At 38.6% G+C, this 21,397-nt stretch overlaps 1 protein-coding gene across 4 annotated transcripts in view; it reads left to right on the forward strand.

The window, feature by feature from the left end:
* The window catches only part of PLD5 (phospholipase D family member 5), a 444,561-nt gene that overhangs the window by 166,038 nt on the left and 257,126 nt on the right, over nucleotides 1–21,397 (forward strand). For 2 of the 4 annotated variants that reach the window (XM_031002678.3, XM_055380520.2), the window contains exon 2: nucleotides 11,200–11,336. In XM_031002678.3, coding sequence (XP_030858538.2) covers nucleotides 11,200–11,336 — 137 coding nt within the window. Of the gene's footprint in view, nucleotides 1–11,199; nucleotides 11,344–21,397 lie in introns of those variants that run through there. The other 2 variants (XM_055380524.2, XM_063707281.1) reach the window with 2 other exon arrangements.

The following is a 21,397-nucleotide window of genomic DNA, read 5'->3' on the forward strand; positions in this document are numbered from 1 at the left end:
TGGAACTAAATAAAATTCCCCATTGAAAGCTGAAAGAAACAGTCTTGCTTTGACGATGTCATCCTTCCCTCTTCCTCAAGTTGCCACAGCACCACACAGGATTCCCCAGGGCTCATGGTTTCTACAGTCAAAAAAGAGAGGTGAGGAGGTAGACATCTAACTTCTCTGACACTTCCCAGGAAGCCTACTCCACTCCCACCTCACAGGAAACGGGAAACAGGAGGATATGGCACAGCCAGATCACCTGGGGTCACAACGAAACAAAGCAAGAGGGCAGAGCCCACGGAGACCAGTGGGTAGATCTTGATGAAAGCTCAGTGTACCTGCCAGCAGTACGTGATCAGAGATATCAGGTAATAGCATAGGTCACCTGCAAAGTCAAGCTGGTCACTCCCAGAAGAGGTGGGAAGGACTACTAGGCTTGAACCCCTCGATAGCCAGCCTCCTTGTCCAGCCTTTGACCCTACCCCTAGGAGCTCCTCAGAGAATGAGAAAACCCTTTCCCTACCCACCGGCGGTGAATTTCCACAACGAGTAGACACTAGATCTGCCATAAACTGAAGCTTAATGTGTCACACAGCCCCAAAGCCTATCCCCTAGACCCTACATAGTGAGAAAGACAGTCACTGCAGCAAATTTTGACAATCAGCAGGTATTAGTTTTGCCACAATCAGGAATATAATATACTGAGCATAGCGTTTGGTCCATTCATCACAATCCAATTAACTTTAGGGTCCCTCCTGCAACTTTGTCCAACTGATGAGTCCAGATAGCAGTATATTCCAGCTGGAGAATATACTCTGTAGCCCAGCCAGATCAGAAGTGACTTTAGTGCCCACACAGAAGCTCAGCCTCATAGCAGGGCTTAGCTGGTGGTCTTGCTGGATAGCAGAGCATAGCCAGCTGTTCCACCCAAATTCAGAGAAAAGGCAGTGACCCAGACATCTAGAGAACCTGAATGCAAGCTCTGCCTGCCCAGATTCATTACCAGCTGGCCCATTCAGAATTATAGCATAGACTAACTAGTGAAGGTTTATCTCTGCCAAGGAACTCTTATAAATGCCAGAAAAGGTGGCTTTCTCTGAAAATGCATAAACAGCAATGCAGGAACACAAAGATTACACAGATTTGAGAAATCATGACACCTCCAAAAGAAACTAACAAAGCTCCAACAATGGACACTAAAGAAAGGGAAATTTATGAAATGACAAAAAAATTTAGAATAATCCTCTTAACAAAGTTAAGTGAACTTCAAAAACATACAGATAAAAATTAAATAAAATGTGTAAAACAATACATGAACAATACGAGAAGTTTGACAAAGAAATAGAAACAATTAAAAAATACCCAAATAGAAATCCTAGAGATGAAGAATACAATGCTTGAACTGAAAAATGCAATAAAAACTTCAGCAGTCTGCTTGATCAAATTGAAGAAAGAATGAGTGAACTTGAAGACAGTACTTATGAAATTTCCCAATCAAAGGAGCAAAAGGAAAAAAAGAAAAAGAATAAAGTAGGACCGTGGGAATTATGGGACACCACTGAGGCCTAACCTATGCATAATACACATTTCACATGGAGAAGACAGAGTAAAAGGGCCAGAAAACATACTGAAAGAAATATTGGATCAAAAAGTCATTAATGGCCGGGCACAATGGCTCACATCTGTAATCCCAGCACTTTGGGAGACCAAGGCAGATGAATCACCTGAGGTTAGGAGTTTGAGACCAGCCTGGCCAACATGGTGAAACCCCGTCCCTACTACAAATACAAAAAATTAGCCAGGTGTGGCGGTGGGCACATGTAATCCCAGCTACTTGGGAGGCTGAGGCAGAAGAATCGCTTGAACCTGGGAGGCGGAGGTTGCAGTGAGCCAAGATAATGCCATTGCACTCCAGCCCGGGCAACAAGAGCAAAATTCCATCTCAAAAAAAAAAAAAAAAGAAAAAATGTCATTAATTGAGGAAAGAAACCAACAGCTAGGTACAGAAAATGTAGAGGTCATCAACTAAGTTCAACCCAAAAAGGAGTTCACCAAGACATATAATAATGAAACTATCAAAAATCAAAAACAAAAAATTTCTGAGAGCAGCAAGAGACAAGCAATATATTACCTACAAAGAAGTCTCAATACAATCATCAGTAGACTTTTCAGCAGAAACTCTCTAGGCCAGTGGGATAGTATTTTCAAAGTGCTGAATGAAAACAAAAAAAAAAAACAAAAAAAACCCTGCCAACCAAGAATGCTCTAACCACCAAAGCTTTCAGAAATGAGAGAAATAAAAGCTTTCCCAGGCAAATAAAAGCTAAGAAAATTCATCATGATTAGGCCTCTCTTACAGTAATTACTAAAAGAAATTCTTTAAGCTAAAAAAAAAATGCTTCTAACTAGTAACATAACATTTAGAAAAGCACAAAACCTAATGGTATACATAATAAATAGCAATATTCAGAATACCCTAGGACTGTAATCATGGTATGTAACATAATTTTATCGCTAGTGTAATGGTTAGAGGATGGAATTATTAATAACAACTATAGCTAAAATAAATTGTCAGGAGATATATATTATAAAATGTTAATTTAGACATCAAAAGCATAAAATTTGGAAGAGGGGAGTAAAAGTGCAGAATTGTTACATGTAATCAAAGTTAAGCTGTTATCAGTTTGAAGTAGACTGTTATAAGTGTAAGATATGCTAGGAAAGTCTCATGGTAACCAAAAAGTGAAAAAACATTCAAAACATACCACTACAGGAAACCATACACCATAGCAAACTATAAAGGAAAACAACACGACAGGAAGAAAGAAATAAAGCAACTACAAAACAACCAGAAAACAACAAAATGGCAATAGTAAATCTTTATGCAACAGTAACCTTGAATGAAAATAAATGAAATTCTCTAATCAAAAGACATAGAGTGATGAATGAACTAAAAAAATGAGACCCAAGTACATACTGCCTACACACTTCACTTTTCAAAGAACACAGAGATTGAACATTAAAGGATGGAAAAAGATATTCCACACAAAAGGAAACCAAATGAGAACAGGGGTAGTGATAGCTACATTAGAGAAAATAGACTTTAAGTCAAAAAGTATTTTAAAAGACAAAGAAGGGCATTATATAATGATAAAGGGGTCAATTTATCAATAGGATATAACAATTATATATGCACCTAACAGTGTAGCACCTGAATCTATAAAGGAAATATTAAAGTATCTGAAGGGAAAGGTATATTTCAATACAATGTAAGTAGAGGATTTAATACATCACTTTCAATATTGGATAGACATAAAATCAATAAGAAAACAGTGGACTTGAGCAACATTTCAGACTAACTGGACCTAGCAGACATGTACAAAACATTCCAAACCAACAACAACCAAATACACATTCTTGTCAAGAGCACACAGAACATTTTCCAGAATGAACCATATATTAGGTCACAAGGCAAGTCTAAGCAAATTTAAGAAGATTGAAATCATATCTAGTATTTTTTTCTGATCACGGTGGGTTAAGACTAAAAATCTGTAACAGTAAGACTTTCAGAAAACTCACTGAAATTAAACAACATGCTCCTGAATAGCCAGTTGATCAGTGAACAAAATAAAAGGGAAATTAAAAAATGTCTTGAGACAAATGAAAATGGAAGCACAACATACCAAAATTTAGGAATGCAGCAAGAGAAGTTCTGAGGGGTGAGTCTGTAGCAATAAGTGCCTATATCAAAAAGAAAAAATATTTCAAATAAATAATGTTACACCTTAAGAAAACATAAAAAGAACAAACTAAGCCCAATGTTAGCAAAAGAAAATAAATAAGAATTATCACAGAAATAAATGAAATAGAAACCAGAAAAATGATTTAAAAAATCAATAAAACTATAAAACTAAGAGTGGTTATTTGAAAAATTAAATTTGACAAACCTTTAGCTGGACTAAGAAGAAAAGACTCAAATAAAATCAAAAATAAAAGTGGAGACATTACAACTGATAACTACAGAAACACAATCATAAGAAACTATTATGAACTATTATATGCCACCAAATTGGATGACCTAGAATAAATTTCTAGACACATACAACCTATCAAGACTGAATGACAAAGAAATACAAAATCTGAGCAGATGAATAACAAGTGAGGAGATTGAACCAGTAATAAAAAGTCTCTCATCAAGAAAAACCCAAGGCCTGATGGCTTCGCTGCTGAATGCTGCCAAACATTTAAAGAACTATTACCAATTCCCCACTGACTTTTCTAAAAAAATCACAGAGGAAAGAATACTTCCAAAGTCTTTTTACAAAGTCAGCATTACCCCTATACTAAAGCCAGACAAGGACATCACAAGTAAAGAAAACTACAGGCCAATATCCTTGATAAATATAGATGCAAATATCCTCAACAAAATACTCACAAATAAAATTCAACAACACATGAAAAGGATCATTTACCATGATCAAATGAGATCTATCCCTGGGATGCAAGGATATATCCACATTGACAAATTATTAAATGTGATACACCACATTGACAGAAAAAATAAGTCATATGATCATCACATTAGATGCAGAAAGAAAAACTTCACAAAATTTAACATCCTTTCATGGTAAAAAAAAAAAAACACTCAAATTGTATATAGGAGAAATGTACTTCATAATAAAGGCCATATATAATCTCACAGATAACATTATACTCAATGGTGAAAAATTAGAGCCCTTTCATCTAGATCCAGTATAAGACAAGGATGCCCATTCTCATCACTTCTATTCAACATAGTATTGGACGTCCTTGAAAGAAGAGTAAGTTAAGAGAAAGAAATAAAAGGCATCCAAATAGAAAAGGAAGAAGTGAAACTGTTGTTTGCTGATGACATGATCTTGTAGGACAGAAGACCCCAGATCGGGGCTTAGTCCAAGAGGGTTTTGGCTTTACCCAGGAAATAATTCAACAGCAAGCCAGTGGTGGTAGACAGCAATCATATTAAATGTTACTTCTCCTTGAAGAGCATGGCTGACTCACTGGCCACGTGCCCAGGGTTCGCATCACAAGGGATCTTGGCAACTTTATTTATACTCAGATAAATCTGCTTTCAATTATAGGAAAATTAAGGGGTGGATCAATGCAAATTCAGGGTGGATTATTTAGAACTCTCTAGGAAAAAGTCCATAACTTCCAGGTTGGTGGCAAAGTGGGTGGTAACTTCTGGGTCATTGTCATGGCATGTGTAAACTGTCAGGGTGCTGGTGGGGAGTGTCTTATGCCTATGAGCAAGGAGGGCAGCTAGGGATCACTTTTATCATCATCTGCTGGTTCCTGCCAGTTTCTTCACTTTATCCTGTCTGGACCAGATCTTGTTTTGTGACCAGGAAGTAAGTCTTGCTGGTCTCTTACCTCAATCTTACATATAAGAAACTCTAAAGAATCCACCAAAAAAAAAACTGTTAGAGCTTATCAACAAATTTAGTGAAGTTACAGGATATGAAATCAACATGGAAAAATTAGTAGGATTTCTTTTCACTAACAACAAACTTTGGAAAAGAAATCGAGAGAATAATCCCATTTATAATAGCTATAAAAAATAAAATAGGAATAAATTTAATCAAGGAGGTGAAAGACTTTTACACCAAAAAGTATAAAACATTAATGAAAATAATTGAAGACACAAATATATGGAAATAATTCTGGCTGGAATAATTAATATTGTAAGCCATGTATCTGATAGAGAATTAGTATTCAAAATACCTAAGGAACTCAGCTCTATAGAAAGAAAACAACCTGATTAAGAAATATGCAAAGGACCCGAATTGATATTGTAAGAATTACACTATGCAAAGCAATTTACAGATTTATTGCAATTCTTATCAAAATCCCAATGTCATTTTTCACAGATATAGAGAACACAGTCCTAAAATTCATATGGAACCACAAAAAACTCTTAATGGCCAAGGCAATCATTAGCAAAAGGAGCAAAGCCAGAGGCATCACACTGCCTGATTTCAATCTATACTGTACTACAAAACAGTAGTAATGAAAGCAACATAGTACTGGCAAAAAAGTAGACACATTGACCAATGGAAAAGAAGAGAGAGCACAGAAATTAAACCACACATTTGTGGTCAATTGATTTTTGACAAAGGTGCTAAGAATATACAATGGAAAAAGAGCACTGTCTTCAATAAATGGTATTGGGAAAACTGGATATTCATATGCAAAAGAAATACACTGTATGCACACTGTATACAAAAATCAACTCAAAGTGGGTTAAAGAAACATAAAACCTGAAAGCGTGAAACTACTAAAACAGGGGAAGAGCTACATGACATTGGCCTGGATGATAACATTTTTAGATTTCACCTCGAAAGCACAGGCAACAAAGGCAAAAATAAACAAATGGGATTACATTCGAATAAAAAGTTTATTTAAAACAAAGGAATTAGCAGAGTGAAGACACAACCTAGGGATTAGGAGAAAATATTTGCAAACCATATACCTGATAGAAAACTAATATCCAAACTATACAAGAAACTCAACTCTATGGGAAGAAAAACTAGTAATCTGATTAAGAAATAAGTAAAGGGCTTTCGCAGATATTTCTTTAAAGACATACAAATGGGTAACAGATACATAAAAAATGTTCAGTATCACTAATCATTAGGGAGATGCCAATTAAAACCACAACAAGATATTACTTTACACCTGTTAGAGTGGCTATCATCAAAAGGACAAAAGACCAGCATTGGCAAGGTCTGGAGAAAAGGGAACTTATGCACTGTTGGAAGAAATGTAAATTAGTGTAGCCATTATAGAAAACCGTATGAAGATTCCTCAAAAAACTAAAAATAGATTTGCCATATGATCTAGCAGTCCTACCTTTGGGTATTTACCCAAAGATTTTAAATCGGTATGTTGAAGAGATGTCTGCACACCCATGTTTATTGCACCACTATTCATAATAGCCAAGCTGTGGGATTAACCTAAGTGCCCATCAACAGATGAATGGAGTTTTGAAAATATGGAATGTATGTACAACGAAATAGTATTCAGCCTGAAAAAAGAAAGTTTGTAATTTGTACCAACATGGATAGAATTGGAGAACATATGCTAAGTGATAAGCCAAACACAGAAAGGCAGATTACCACATGTTCTCACTTATATGTGGAATATAAAACAATTGCAGTTATAGAAGTAGAGAGTAGAATGGTGGTTACCAGAGGCTGGTGAGTAGAGGGGATGAGGAGATGATAATCAAAGGGTACAAAGCCTAAGATTGGAGGAATAAGTCTGCTTCTTTTTTGAGATCTGTTGCATAGCATAGTGAATATAGATAATAATTGAGTACTGTACATTGTATCATTAAGAGAGTATAGCTCCAATGTTCTCATCATGAAAATGTCAAATATTTAAGGTGATGGACAGTTTTATAACTTATGATTCTACCTATATTTTAAAAAATCACTTTGTACCTTATAAAACTATAATTTGTCAAAATATAAACTTTTAAAAAAATTAGTGAGGAATAAGGGATGAATGAAAAATAAAATGGCAAGATGAATACACAATCTATTCTGCAAGTTTTATATAGTTGCTAAATGTGGCGCATGAATTTGCCTGTAGCACCAGCAGAAAGTAAAAAAGGATAAAATACAAAATTTATAATCACCAAAATATGTAATCAAGCCAGTTTTCAGAAAGGTCACAAATGAGTTTTGAGAGAAACATTTTTTGTGTCTCTGCATTCTCAGAAGGATGCTGTATTAGCCTGCTCTCATGCTGCTAATAAAGACAGACCCGAGACTGGGTAATTTATAAAGGAAAGAGAGGTTTTATGGACTCACAGTTCCACATGACTGAGGAGACCTCACAATCATGGTGGAAAGTGAAGGAGGAGCAAAGGCACATCTTACATGGGAGCAGGCAAGAGAGTGTGTGTAGGGGGACTGCCCTTCATAAAACCATCAGATCTCGTGAGACTTACTCACTATCATGAGAACTGCATGGGAAAAACCCACCCCCATGGTTCAATTACCTCCTGCCTCGTTCCTTCCATGACACATGGGAATTATGTGAACTACAATTCAAGATGAGATTTGGGCGGGGACACAGTCAAACCATATTATATGCCATTGTAATTTTCATTTTGTTCATTCACTATTTATACAATAATTATTTCTTGAACACCTTCTATTTGTTAGGGTTGTGCTGTTTGCTTGAGGATAGAAAGAATAAAACAGGGCCAGGCGTGGTTGCTCATTCCTGTAATCCCGGCACTTTGGGAGACTGAGGTGGGTGGATCACCTGAAGTCAGGAGTTCGAGACTAGCCTGACCAACATGGAGAAACCCCATCTCTACTAAAAATACAAAATTAGCTGGTTGTAGTGGTGCAATGCCTGTAATCTCAGCTACTCAGGAGGCTGAGGCAGGCTGAGGCTTGAGCCTGGGAGGTGGAGGTTGCGGTGAGCGGTGATCACGCCATTGCACTCCAGCCTGGGCAACAAGAGTGAAACTCTGTCTCAAAAGGAAAAAAAAAAAAAAAAGAATAAAACAGAATCCATGTCTTACAGATAAGCAGGGTCTAGGGTAAAAGAATAATGGCTGTATCTTCCTTTGGCTTTCATCACTTCATGTTTGAGGGAGGAGTAAGAAAATATAATGACAGGCAGGAGCGGACTTGGATTGAGGTTGCAATAGGAGATGAGGCCTGAAGGAGGATTTGAAACAAAAATGAAGCACTCATGTGGGCTGACAGTGCCTGGTCACAGAAACACCATTCATTCCTTTGACTTGACTACATCTGTTTCTAACTACAATCTGTCATTTAAGGATACCTCTCGATGACCTGGACTCTGAGTTTGGGAGGTTCCTTGGATTCTTAGGAAATCATGTGGCTTTGGTGATAAAGTGAAGCTGGGTGGTAAGAGGATGCAAAGTCAGCTGGTTTCAGAAAGGCTCTGAACTGTGTCGTGTGTGTGTGTGTGTGTGTGTGTGTGTGTGTGTGTGTGTACGTGTGTATACATATATTTATCACTAACAGAGTGATGTATGCCTGGCTGCCTGACCAAAGATGACCCTTTCACCTCTGTAAATAACCCTTAAAAGCTGTACATAGACTTTTAAAATTGCTTTTCCTCCTTTCTGCATCCAGAATTTATCTAATTTATCTTGGTCTTTTTGGGCTGCCGTAACAAAATATCATAAACTCGGTAGCTTATATACAACAGAAACTTATTTCTCACAGTTTTGGAGGCTGGGAAATCCAAGATCAAGATGCTGGTAGATTTGGCATCTGGTGAGGGCCCATTTCCTTTTTCATCTATGGTGCCATCTTGCTGTATCCCCACATGATAGAAGGGGCAAGGGAGCTCTTTAAGGCCTTTTTTTTTCTTTTAGAGACAAAGTCTCACTATGATGCCCACACTGGAGTGTAGTGGCTGTTCACAGGCACAGTCACAGTGCACTGCAGCCTCAAAACCCTGGAATCAAGCAGTCCTCCAACCCCAGCCTCCTTACTAGCTGGGACTATAGGTGCGTGTTACCATGCCCATCTCTGAGACTCATTCATGACGGCAAAACTCTGTCTTCATGACCTAATCACCTCCCAAAAGTCCCCATCTACTAACATCATCACCTTGGAGGTTAAGGTTTCAACATGTGAATTTTGGGTGTACACAAATATTCAGACTGTAGCAGACAAAATGATTTGTCACAGTGGTCACAGCTCCTGCCCAGTTATCATGGCCCTGTCTTCTGCCACTTTTAGCCATGAGCCCCTAGAGAGAGAGATGGCTCAGATTATCATACTGGGGCCTAATGATATGTATGTGAGTGACTTTGACCACCTGGACATTCAGCTTGTATTTCTAAGTGAAAATCATATCAAGAGTTATGTTTATGTTCAGATTTTAAAATGAACAATGTCAGTTAAATAACACATTGTAAACCAAAAATAAAATTCGAAACACCCCATCCATCTAAATGGAATCCTCTTCTCAGCTAGGCGCATTCCGAAGGTAACCTGAAAAACTAGTTCAGGCCATGATGAGAAGTGGGAGCTGGACTTGCCTAATTTGTGCCCTCCTCCCTTTTGGAATTGCTGATAGAACAGACTCTAAGTCTGATAAGAAACATTTACAATCTATTCTCTCTGAAGCCCGCTACCTGGAAGCGTCATCTGCATGATAAATCCTTGGTCTCTACAACCCCTTATAGTAACTCAGACATTCCTTGCTTTTGATAATAACTCTTTCAACCAATTGCCAATCAGAAAATCTTTGACTCCACCTATGACCTGGAAGCCCCCACTTCCAGCTGTCCTGCCTTTCAGGACTGAACAAATGTACATTTTGCATGTATTGACTGATGTTTTTTGTTTGTTTGTTTGTTCGAGATGGAGTCTTGCTCTGTCACCCAGGCTGGAGTGCAGTGGTGCGATCTTGGCTCACTGCAAGCTCCGCCTCCCAGGTTCACGCCATTCTCCTGCCTCAGCCTCTGGAGTAGCTGGGATTACGGGCGCCTGCCACCACGCCCAGCTAATTTTTTGTATTTTTAGTAGAGACGGGGTTTCACCGTGTTAGCCAGGATGGTCTTGATCTCCTGACCTCATGATCTGCCCGCCTCGGCCTCCCAAAGTGCTAGGATTACAGGCGTGAGCCACCGCGCCCGGCCTATTGATTGATGTTTTATGTCTCCCTAAAATGTATAAAACCAAGTTATGGCCCAACCACCTTGGGCACATGGTCTCAGGATCTCCTGAAGGTTCTGTCATGGGCCATTGGTCACTCACATTTGACTTAGAATAAATATCTTCAAATGTTTTACAGAGTCTGACTGTTTTTATTGACAGCATGATGCTAGCATATGTGTTTCATTTTTAATTTGAAACAATAGATATCTAGTGATCTTTTCTGGACTGATTTTGAGTAGGAAGAAGAAGAAGAGCAAACTCATTCAGAAGCCTGGATACTACACTTGAATTATTTAACAGGGTCTATCACTTAGAGTGGGGTTTGAAGGCTGTGTTGAGAAATAAGCATAAAGATCTTTGGCATGTTCACTAGAGAATAGATTTCCCTTCTAGGCAGTGATAATCGTATCCTCACTCATTTTTCATGGAATGTTGAGAAGTTGTCACTTCTTGAGTTTCCCAAGAGAAAGCAGCACCACTTACTTTTCTTTGTCTTTGTTTCCTCTTTCAGTCCCAGCAGAAGTGCATCGTGATCTTTGCCCTGGTGTGCTGCTTTGCCATTCTGGTTGCACTGATCTTTTCAGCCGTGGACATCATGGGAGAGGATGAGGATGGACTCTCAGAAAAAAATTGCCAAAATAAATGTCGGTAAGAGGTAACAAACAAAAATTCTCTTTTAGGGGGCGGGCAAGAAATCCAAAGAGGGCCTTGAACAATGGAGAAGAGAATACATAAACACTCGTAGTCATCCAGGCTCCCCTTAGCTTAAGCTGAGGTGTGAGTCTGTCCACTAGTACTCTTACTTTTAGGGCAAGTAATGAGTAATGATTGAATTCACTTTACAATCTGGTCATATTCTCTACAGGCTGGTGGGAACAAAAAAATTTTTGTAACAGTCAGCATTTCTGGAGACCACTGTATATGAGGTTTGTTTTGGGTGTTCATGATGAGCCTGTAAAAATGAGTGCCCCAATGGACAAAGAACGCTGTGCTAGTTGTTCCATCAAATGTAAGTTAAAAAATACACGTCTCAGGGAAAATTCCAACTTAAAGTTAGGGATTGAAGAAGTAAGTGTGTCGACGAGAAGACACAGGGCTCCTCGACCTGTCCCAATTTAGCACACAGTTTGTTTTTAATCTAGAAACTACAGTAGCTTTACAGGTTTATGTATGCATTATGTCTTTTCAGTTACATTAAGTAGATTTCCTGGGGGCCCTGCTGACTGGCAGAGACATCACAGTGTAGTCTCAACCCCAGAAATCTCCTCATCAAACTCTTCTCTGAGCTGCTACCATTTTTTCAGGTTCGGGGAGGGTGAAGAAAAGTACCAAAAGCAGGCAGATAGATAAGAGGTCTATTTTTATATATGTATTGCTGCAAAGCTGAAGTGAGGCCACTAAATTACAACAGTAATTATGAATTAGAACTTATAATAAATTTAAATTGTTATATTTCCCAGTGGAAAGCATTAGCCTAGGACCACCCCCCAGCTTTCCTAGCTTAAAATAAACAACAACCCGGTAATGTGTATGTGAGTTTTATCCTGGATATTTTGCTTTGAGGTTGAATGTTCTGGTGCAGGAAATGTTCTGAAAAGACAATTGGCATTTATTTTTAACCCATGGTACCTTATAGTCTAGTTACCAGGCAACAGGTATTATATACAGAGCAGAGCATAAAAGAAAGAAATCAAAACACATTTTAGATTTTCTTCCTTCATGTTAGAAAGGTATTCCATAATATTATGTAGCCATAAAAAGGAACAAGATCACGTCCTTTGCAGGGACATGAATGGAATTGAAAGCCATTATCCTTAGCAAGCTAATGCAGGAGCAGAAAACCAAATACTGCATGTTCTGACTTATAAGTGGGAGCTAAATGATGAGAACACATGGACACATGGTGGGGAACAACACACCCTAGGGCCTGTTGGAGGGTCAGGGGTGGGAGGACGGAGAGCATCAGGAAGAATAGCTGATGGATGCTGGTTTAATATTTACCTGGGTGATGGGATGATCTGTGTAGCAAACCACCATCACCCACATTTCCCTATGTAACAAACCTGCACATCCTGCACTTGTACCCCTGAACTTAAAAGCTGGAAATAAAAAAAGGTATTTCATAAATATATTTACTTCTCAGACTGGATTTGGATGAAAAATTGTTTTGTGATTACTGTAATGAAAGCAACGGAAGAACAGTAGATTACTGTCATCTTTTGCTAATGCTGTTACTTGTCAAATATACATAGACAAGGGGCCCATGACTCATATCTACCGAGTGAGAACACACTGCTTCTGTCTCTCCTCACCTTAAAGTGAAGAGTGCTGTGTATTTTAAATGCAAACTCGAACACCTAGAAGGCAATTTCATAGAGGTCAAACCATAGCAGTTTCCTTAAGACAAAATACCTGCTCATTTCAATGCACATTATCAGGTATTGGTAATTTTCAACAACGAAAGGTCATTTTTTTTTCACTTGGAGGAAGCTAAAATTTGCTTTAATTTTTATTTTTAATTCATGCAACTGGAATTAGGATCTGGCTATTTCTTCTATCAGTAACTAAATTCTAATGACTTAATTCTACTTCTCCCACCATCTAGAAAATATTATTCTAGCTACTAGGCATTCTCCTTTCCTTTGGGTGGTTGGACTCACTACCCTGGTTACTAGATAACATATATCATATATATGTGATATTACATATGATACATGATTGTATATATGGGGGGGGAGATCTTTTCTGAAACATACATCACCTCTAGGTCTTTCCTCTGCAGCTTCTTGCCCTGTGCCCTGTGTTTCTGTTCTGCATTCTCAGACATTACAACATACACTTCTTGTATGTCTGTCCTGGAACTGGTATCTTGCTTCCCCTAACTTCACCCCCAGGAAGTTTCTGCTTTTGCTCTTCTCTCCAATGCACAGGATGAGGAGATAGGGTTGCTGCATTTCCTTATGCCCTAATCCAGTTTCCAACCTGTTGTTTCACCACCTTTTCTGGATTATTCTCATTTGAATTTGATTTGATCTTCCACAAGCTCTTCTCCTGATAGGGTCCGAGGACACCTGTGGGCTTTAGGTCAGTGTTGATATCAGGGTTGACGGAATCCTTCTGAAAGTCATATTCTGCCAACAGAGGGTACTCCAGGTGGATGCAATGTTTCTGGAGTTCCTCAATCATTTCCTGGGGAGTGAGCCTTTTGTGCCTGGCTAACAGACCTCCACCCATCCATCTTATCCCTTGCCAATGTTTTTAGCAGCTTAAGAATTTACTTCCCAATACTCTAGCCTTGCCATTTTTTAAGCACTTCAAATCAATACATTTAATATCCACTTCACCCTCACACCTACCTGCCAGCAAGCAACTCCACTTCCAAGCTAGCCTAACACAGTTAACAACCATGGACTTTGAAATTAGGAATATCTGAATTTAAATCTACATTCTACTACTTACTAACTGTAAGCTTGGGGAAGATATGAATTGAATTATTTCATTCATCCCCTATCGGCAGAGCACCAAGAGACTGCACAAGGAGTTACAGTAGAGTCATGACACGGTTGTGGCAATTTACCTTGGTCACAACTACAGTGGGTGATATGGTTTGGCTGTGCCCCATTCAAATCTCAACTTGTATTATATCTCCCAGAATTCCCACGTGTTGTGGGAAGGACCCAGGAGGAGGTAATTGAATCATGGGGGCCATCTTTCCAGTGCTATTCTCGTGATAGGGAATAAGTCTCACAAGATCTGACGGGTTTATCAGGAGTTTCTGTTTTTGCTTCTCTCTCGTTTTCTCTTGCCACTGCCATGTAAGAATAGCGTTTCATTTCCCGCCATGATTCTGAGGCCTCCTCAGCCCTGTGGAACTGTAAGTCCAATTATACCCTTTTTTGTTCCCAGTTTCAGGTATGTCTTTGTCAGCAGTGTCAAAACGGACTAATAAAATGGGGATGTCAGAGAGGGTCTGGGAGAGTGGCCTGACATAGTGAAATGAATAAATTTGGTGTGGGACACCTCTTCACCCTTAATGGGTTATGAAAGCTCTTTTAATTTCATTTTCCTTAAAAATCATAGATTAAAAAAATCTGTGTCACAAAGTTTATGAGGATTCAGTAAATTGTATAAACCCATGGCAAAGCATCAGGAAACTCATAATAAATAATATGCAAATGTTAATTATCTCCTTGTTCCTCCAAAGAGTCTAGAAATTCCTCTTCTGTATTCACAACCTACTTCCTTTTCCTCCCACGTCTTCACTTATCTCGAATCTATCATGATTTTAGTCTTTGGTTCTATGGAAATATACAAAGACCAATCACATGAGAGCAGAGGCTATTTAATTAGAGCTTGCTGCAACAAGGGAGTCACCCACCATCAATTGTGTTTTGCAGAGACTCAAAGGCAGGCAGAGAAATGGGAAAGCTTTGTAGTGGAAGAAAGAAGGCTCTAGGTGTGCTCTGATTAGCGGCTATTGGCTTCGGTAGGCTGTAGGTGGGATAACGAGAAGTGACATCCTATGTAATTGGTTAGAGGGTCATATTTGACTTTTTCTGGTTGATCCTGAATTGGAAATAGCAACAAAAATTAAGGAAGCTGTTGGTCATTAATCAAGTCCCGGCCATTTGGGGCCAATTGTTACAGAAATTATGTTTAGCTTCCTGGATTGTTACTAGAGATAGCAATCTGATTTCCTGCAAGTCTAACTTACAGCAGACTGTCTTCCTGGGCTGGTTATTGCAGATAAGGGGTTAGTTTCCTGGGTGGGAGGCTACAGATTGTGCAGCCTTCATATATGATTTGGCCATTGTCCATTTGTTTATTCAGTCTCTTACCTCCTTGAACCTTCTCTTCTATCAACCCCTTCTGTCTTAATTTTCCTCCCATCCATTTGCCAGATCATGACTAGCATACCACCATGCTTCCTGCAGCATCTTGAAGTCTCACTTGAATTTTTTTTTTTTGAATTTTTTTTTGCCTCGATCTGGCAGCCAATTCTTAAACTGGTTGACTCCTGGTTTTACCCATCCTTGTCCTCAGGGCAGCCTCAGCCATTGGTCCAGGCCCTCATAAGTCTGCAGGAGAGTGGGTCCCACTGTTGTTCAGTTCTAGATTCCTCCAGGCAGTCATGTCCCTGGTAAAAGAGGTGAGGGCTTTTTGGAGAAGCACCATTGAATATACTGGTGCTGACACAGACCAGTAGGAAAATCCACTGGTCTGCAGAAGCTCAAGCATGCCAGTCTCAACTTAAATGTTTCTCTAGAAAATTCCAGTCCTTCCTCTCATGACTTCATCCCTTTCCTGGCGCTAACCTCCCTGGACTTCTTTCCAGACTTTACCTGAAGGTGGCGCTAACTCTACCCCATGATGCTCAGTTTCCAATTACTTTGTTCTGAAGTCCAATGTGTTCTCTTTCTGCTTTTCCCCGTGTGTTGTCACTATCATAAAGTGCTGCTTACGCAGTTCAACCTTTCCTGAGATCTTATTACTTTATCGTTAAACTCCCTCTGTGTGTGTAGCGCTCCTCACTTCTGAAAGTTGAAAGAATATCAACATTTACAGTCTGTCAGCATCTCATCACAGTTTTGACGGTCTCTCCCCAAGACCTCTTCATCTGGTGTACTCTTTCTTAAATATAGTACTTTAATTCATCTTATTTCTGCTAACTAGCCTCTCTGTCCTCTAATAAGATTCCCATTCTGATTCATTCTGCCCACTCAATGTTTTTCCAACTTTCATATGCCTCTCTAAAAAAGTATGTCTCCCTATAAAAAAATCCTTATGATTTTTTGTCTTGTTTTATTTCTTCCCCCCTTTGTATTATTTTGCTGCTGGATTACTGTACTGATAGTGGATAATTTTATCATAATTTCCCTCACAAATCTACAAAATATCAAAGGCTCTAAACTTATTTGCCAAATGTCTTTTAATGAGCCTCAGTTGTAATGCCCCAAAAATAAGATCTTTGCCAGTAAATGACCTTTTTTTTGTCTCTTTGTATTGGATTTCTGGGCACTTCCACCGTTTCCCAATATGTTTTAAATGATTTATTTGGTCCTTATAACTTTAAATCTCCATGTCACTTTGGTTACCTGAGGGGGTGAAAGACACATTTTCTAGTTTCTACTAGTAACCTACATGTCAGTAGGCCTGGGACATCACTGATAGGTAAGGAAAGTTCAAACTGCTAGTTTAGGTTGCATGCATCCTGTGACTTGGCTATTTTGCAATTCGCTAGTGCCCCTGATCATCCTCGTACCTCATTCTTGTGAGAGGTAGCCACACACGGTGAAGTTTCCCACACGTCATGTCCTCAGGGACCAGCAGAGACATTGGAGCTGAGCTCCAGGTGCTGCTCAATTGCAGAACACCTGCTCTCACATGAACACCCACCCTTTCAGAGGAGGGGTCTTCATTTTGTATATATAGCTACTTCCATCTTCCCTTCCGCCCACACAGAGCTATCCTACGTCAGTCACTTTCAGTTGCTACTCCTCCACTTATTAGAGACACTATTAGACGCTCACTAGAAGAGGGACTTTTGTTGCTATTCCTCCCTGATAAATACACACAGAACCAGTCAGCATCCTTCTCCTCCCTGACTTCAGGCCCAATCCTCATGACAATATGGAAATTAATTTCTGCAAAGTATCGTTAAGCAAGCTGAGTAAACATACCGTCTTGGGTGGGCTAACATTGCCATATAATCATATTGATGAGCATGTGTCACCTATTTTATCTAGGTAGTTATGGCAGCCTCTGTTCAAGACCTCCTCACACTTGCCTGTCATCTTCCTGAATCAGCCCCCGTGCCTGGGTGGCTACCGGTCTAGGTTGGCTCACTCTTGCCCACATATCTTCACATTCATTTTAGTTTGCTCACTTAGTCTGAAGTATGAAGGAAACGGAACAACTAAGTCTATCTATCTGTATCTCTGTGTCTCAGTCCCTATCTCTAACCTATCTAATCCCCATTATTCCTGAATCCAGAAATTTTCTTTCATTCTAAATTGAATAGATTTGGGTCTGTACAAAAGGGGTCCCATGTAATATTATAGGCTGGGTAACCAATGTATAAGTTTCCACAGCAGTTCTCCAATAAGGAGCGTCCTAGATCACCAAAGTCTGGTCACAGAAAGTATAGCAAGGGCCAAATTCACTTTGTAATATACCACCCCTTCACACATAGACTTTTTATACATCCTTTCTAAATTTTCAAGTTTCTCTATTAAAAAGCTGACTTCTTTATATTTTTCACATACTTTATTTGCTGAATCTCTTCCTCTGACCTATCATTGCTTAAAAAATATCTACAGACATCTAGATTTATATCAATAACTCAGCTGCCGCTTCAGCATAGTACACACATAATTTGGTTCATCAATATATGACATTCCTAGAAGACACTATTGAGAGACCACTTTATGTGTTGACAATTACCTCCTAGTATTTTGTCACTTTCCTGTTTAGTATCATGACCTTAGAGTGGTCTTAACAGACTCAGCTTGCTCCAGTGGACTTTAATCATTGTTTTCCCTTTTGATGCCCAAATTGTCACTACTTGGCCAGTGAGAGCCACCTTTTGTACTTTTTGACACTATTGCAGGTATCTCTAAGAGCAGCCTTGCTTTTTGGCAACAGCAAGCTTTTTTAGTACTATTTTAAATTAGCTTACTTTGAGACATGGTATTGTCTACTTTCAAATGAGCCCTGGTTCCTTTTCATGAAGACTTCTATTAAAGACCAGAATCTAAGTTCTATGGGTGTCCTTATATTGTCGTCCAAGGGTATTGTTGATAGACACAATGATACCGCAGGAAATGTTCTTAAGCTGCAGTAATGAACAATTGTATGGTACTAAAGAATTGTTCAGCACTGACTGAATAGTACTTCTCCCTCCCTCCTTCCGTCTTCCTCTCCCTTCATTTCTTCATATTCCAGACATAAGCATGTGGACTATAGGGCCAGATTACCTGGGTTTGAATCTGGCTATACTTAGGAGCTTTGCAGTCATGGGGAAGTTTCTTGATTTTACTGTGCCTTGTTTTCTTTTCATCTGTATATTGCGGACAAGTATTGGGTCTTGTGTGAAAGGCTTCTGTAAAGACTGAATATGTTAATGTGAGTACCTTTGATACAGTAGCATCTGTCATATAATAAATGTTCAATAAATATCCACTATTATTCTTCTTATTAAGGGGCAGAAGTTTATTGCAGGTGTCTGCAGTTTTTTTTTTTTTTTACTTTCATCTTACTTTGCTCCAAAATGGGGAAGAGCTTATTATCATTTTTCACCCTTTTCTTAAACTATAAATTTTCCCCTTATCTCCATTAACTTTGATCTATTTTGCTTTGTTTTGACAAACCCAACTATGTTTTTAAATTACAGTGTTGCTCCCAAATTTAGAAGATCCCATTTGGTTTTGGCTCCTTATTTGATATCTGAGCACTCTTCTGACTGCCTAAAAAAGAAAAAGAAGGTAGTCTAACTTATTCTTCCTACCCCAGAGGAACTCTGAAGAAAGTAAAAGCCTAGAGCCCTTGATACTACAAATGGATTTCCAGGGCACTAAATGAAAAATAGCGATGAAAAGTAGAATAAAGACAAAAACTGTCTCTAGAGCCTTTTATTTTATGTCCTCTCCTAGTTTCCCCATTTGAGCTGATAGTGAGCCTATCACCTATATAATATTCTGAAGTATTTTCCCTTTTATCAGTGCCAGTATCTATTTCTTCTGGAATTTTCTAAGATCTAAGAGGAGAGAGAAGCATTTATGTTTAATTCACGATGTTAAACATAAGTGAGTCATTTGATCCATTTCTTATTGGCTCCCTCTCTTTTCCAGTTGTAAATCCCTTCCACTTCCCTCCCCTTCCCTTCCTTGGGTCTCTGTTTAGAGATTGCTTTGGTTGAGAAGATGGCGTCCACCTGATGTAACTCCTTCAGCTTTCTTTCCAACTCAGAATCCCCCAAGTGACTTCATTCATCCTTCCCTCCTTCGATTTTTATCTCAGAGGAAGAGATGTTCCTTTCCTTTTCTAAAACTAGCCCCTCTGTCAACACACTGAATCCAGTGGAAATAAACAAAGGTCAACCCCATGAGAAAAGCAAAGGCTATTTATTCTGAGCTTGTATAGCAAGAGACTCAGCCACCATCACTTGCATTTTGGCAGAGACTCAAGGGCTGGCAGAGGAGTGGGAAAACTTTGTAATGAAGAGAAATGAACACTACATGTCACTTTCCCTTTTGAGCCTCTATGCCTTCGAAGGTCATCTGCATTCTCCGAGTCCTGAGCTGAAGAACCTCATCACTCTTTGATTCTTTACTTTTTTGCCCCCTTTCTCCAAATAAAAGTCCATTCCTGTAATGGGAACTTTGGTCTTTTATTGGCATTATCAGCATTTCTGTTTGTTTGTTTGTTTCCCTGAATAGATCAAAAGCTCGCTGAGAACAAGGAACACATCTATCTGTCTCTCTCTGTGCCCCATGCTGTCTCTCACAGCTGGCTGAGCGGATACCTTTTTTTTAAGTGGGCGATAGTTTCCATGAAAACACAAGTATAAATTACAGAAAGAATAGTGTTCATTGAGATAATATGTATTATTACATTACTTTATTATTCCTCCATAGTAGAATATGCCTTAGATCAAACCGAGAATTATGAGAGAAGATACAATAGTTTATAGATTATATATGTAAAGACTATCATGTAGAAATGAGTTAGAAAAAGAAACTTGCAAGGGAGTTGTTAAAATGAAATAGAATAGTCTGATGCTATACTTTTTTTCTAACTAGCATTGAATAAATAACTGTTAATAATAACTGGAAATGGGAGATAGCTTGATTTTAAGTGAAGGAAAAGAGAAGTCTCCAAACACATTTAAATACAGATATTTTTATGCTTCTGAACTCTACTCTCCTGTAAGATGGCATGTATTAATATTTTCATTTCACCATTGAATCCAGTAAGATTCAGATTTCCTGAACTATGGGATTTGATTAGCCCAATATCCAGAAAGTATTATTTACATTCCACAGCTAAAATTTAAAAGATTATGTTAAAAATAATGTGTCATCTTTAGCATTTAATATTTAAAGGAGGAAATCCAAAAGTGTGTGACACTCCCTGATGGTCTATAATTACCACTCTGAGAAGCAGCAGAAGCTAATTATTTCAAAGTTTTGATTTTAATGAAACTTAATATATGATTAATGATGTTGACATTTCCTGCCACCAGGTTTGTTCTCCAAAGAGATAATTTGAATGTGATATGTATTTTTCAAAAAGTTCATTGAACCCTTATGGGCACAATCATATCTGATAATCATGAGTAGTGTTGAAAACAGAAAGTATAGCTGTGTTTTCCACAGACAACCTGTTTCAGCTGCCTTGTCAGGAAGAGGCCCTATGTGTAATCATTCTCATAGTAACAGCTAAGAGCCCAACCTGAACCTGAGGCAATAGGAACATTGATGGAGGGAGTGGAGTGGGAAGAAAAATAAAGAGAAAACTGGAGTTGATGTGTCTGATGGGTATTCTTATATTTTGGTTATAGACCTGTAATTAGAAATTTTCCTAATCAGAACTTCCAGTTAAAGTAATTGCCATGGTCACGAAGACTATACTGACAAAAATTTTCTACAGAAAATTCTGTTAAAGAACTCATAGTACCTCAGCTTCCAAAACCATAGAATTTAGACATT

The sequence above is a fragment of the Gorilla gorilla genome, chromosome 1, assembly GCF_029281585.2.
Source record: "Gorilla gorilla gorilla isolate KB3781 chromosome 1, NHGRI_mGorGor1-v2.1_pri, whole genome shotgun sequence".
Classification (NCBI taxonomy): Eukaryota; Metazoa; Chordata; class Mammalia; order Primates; family Hominidae; genus Gorilla; species Gorilla gorilla.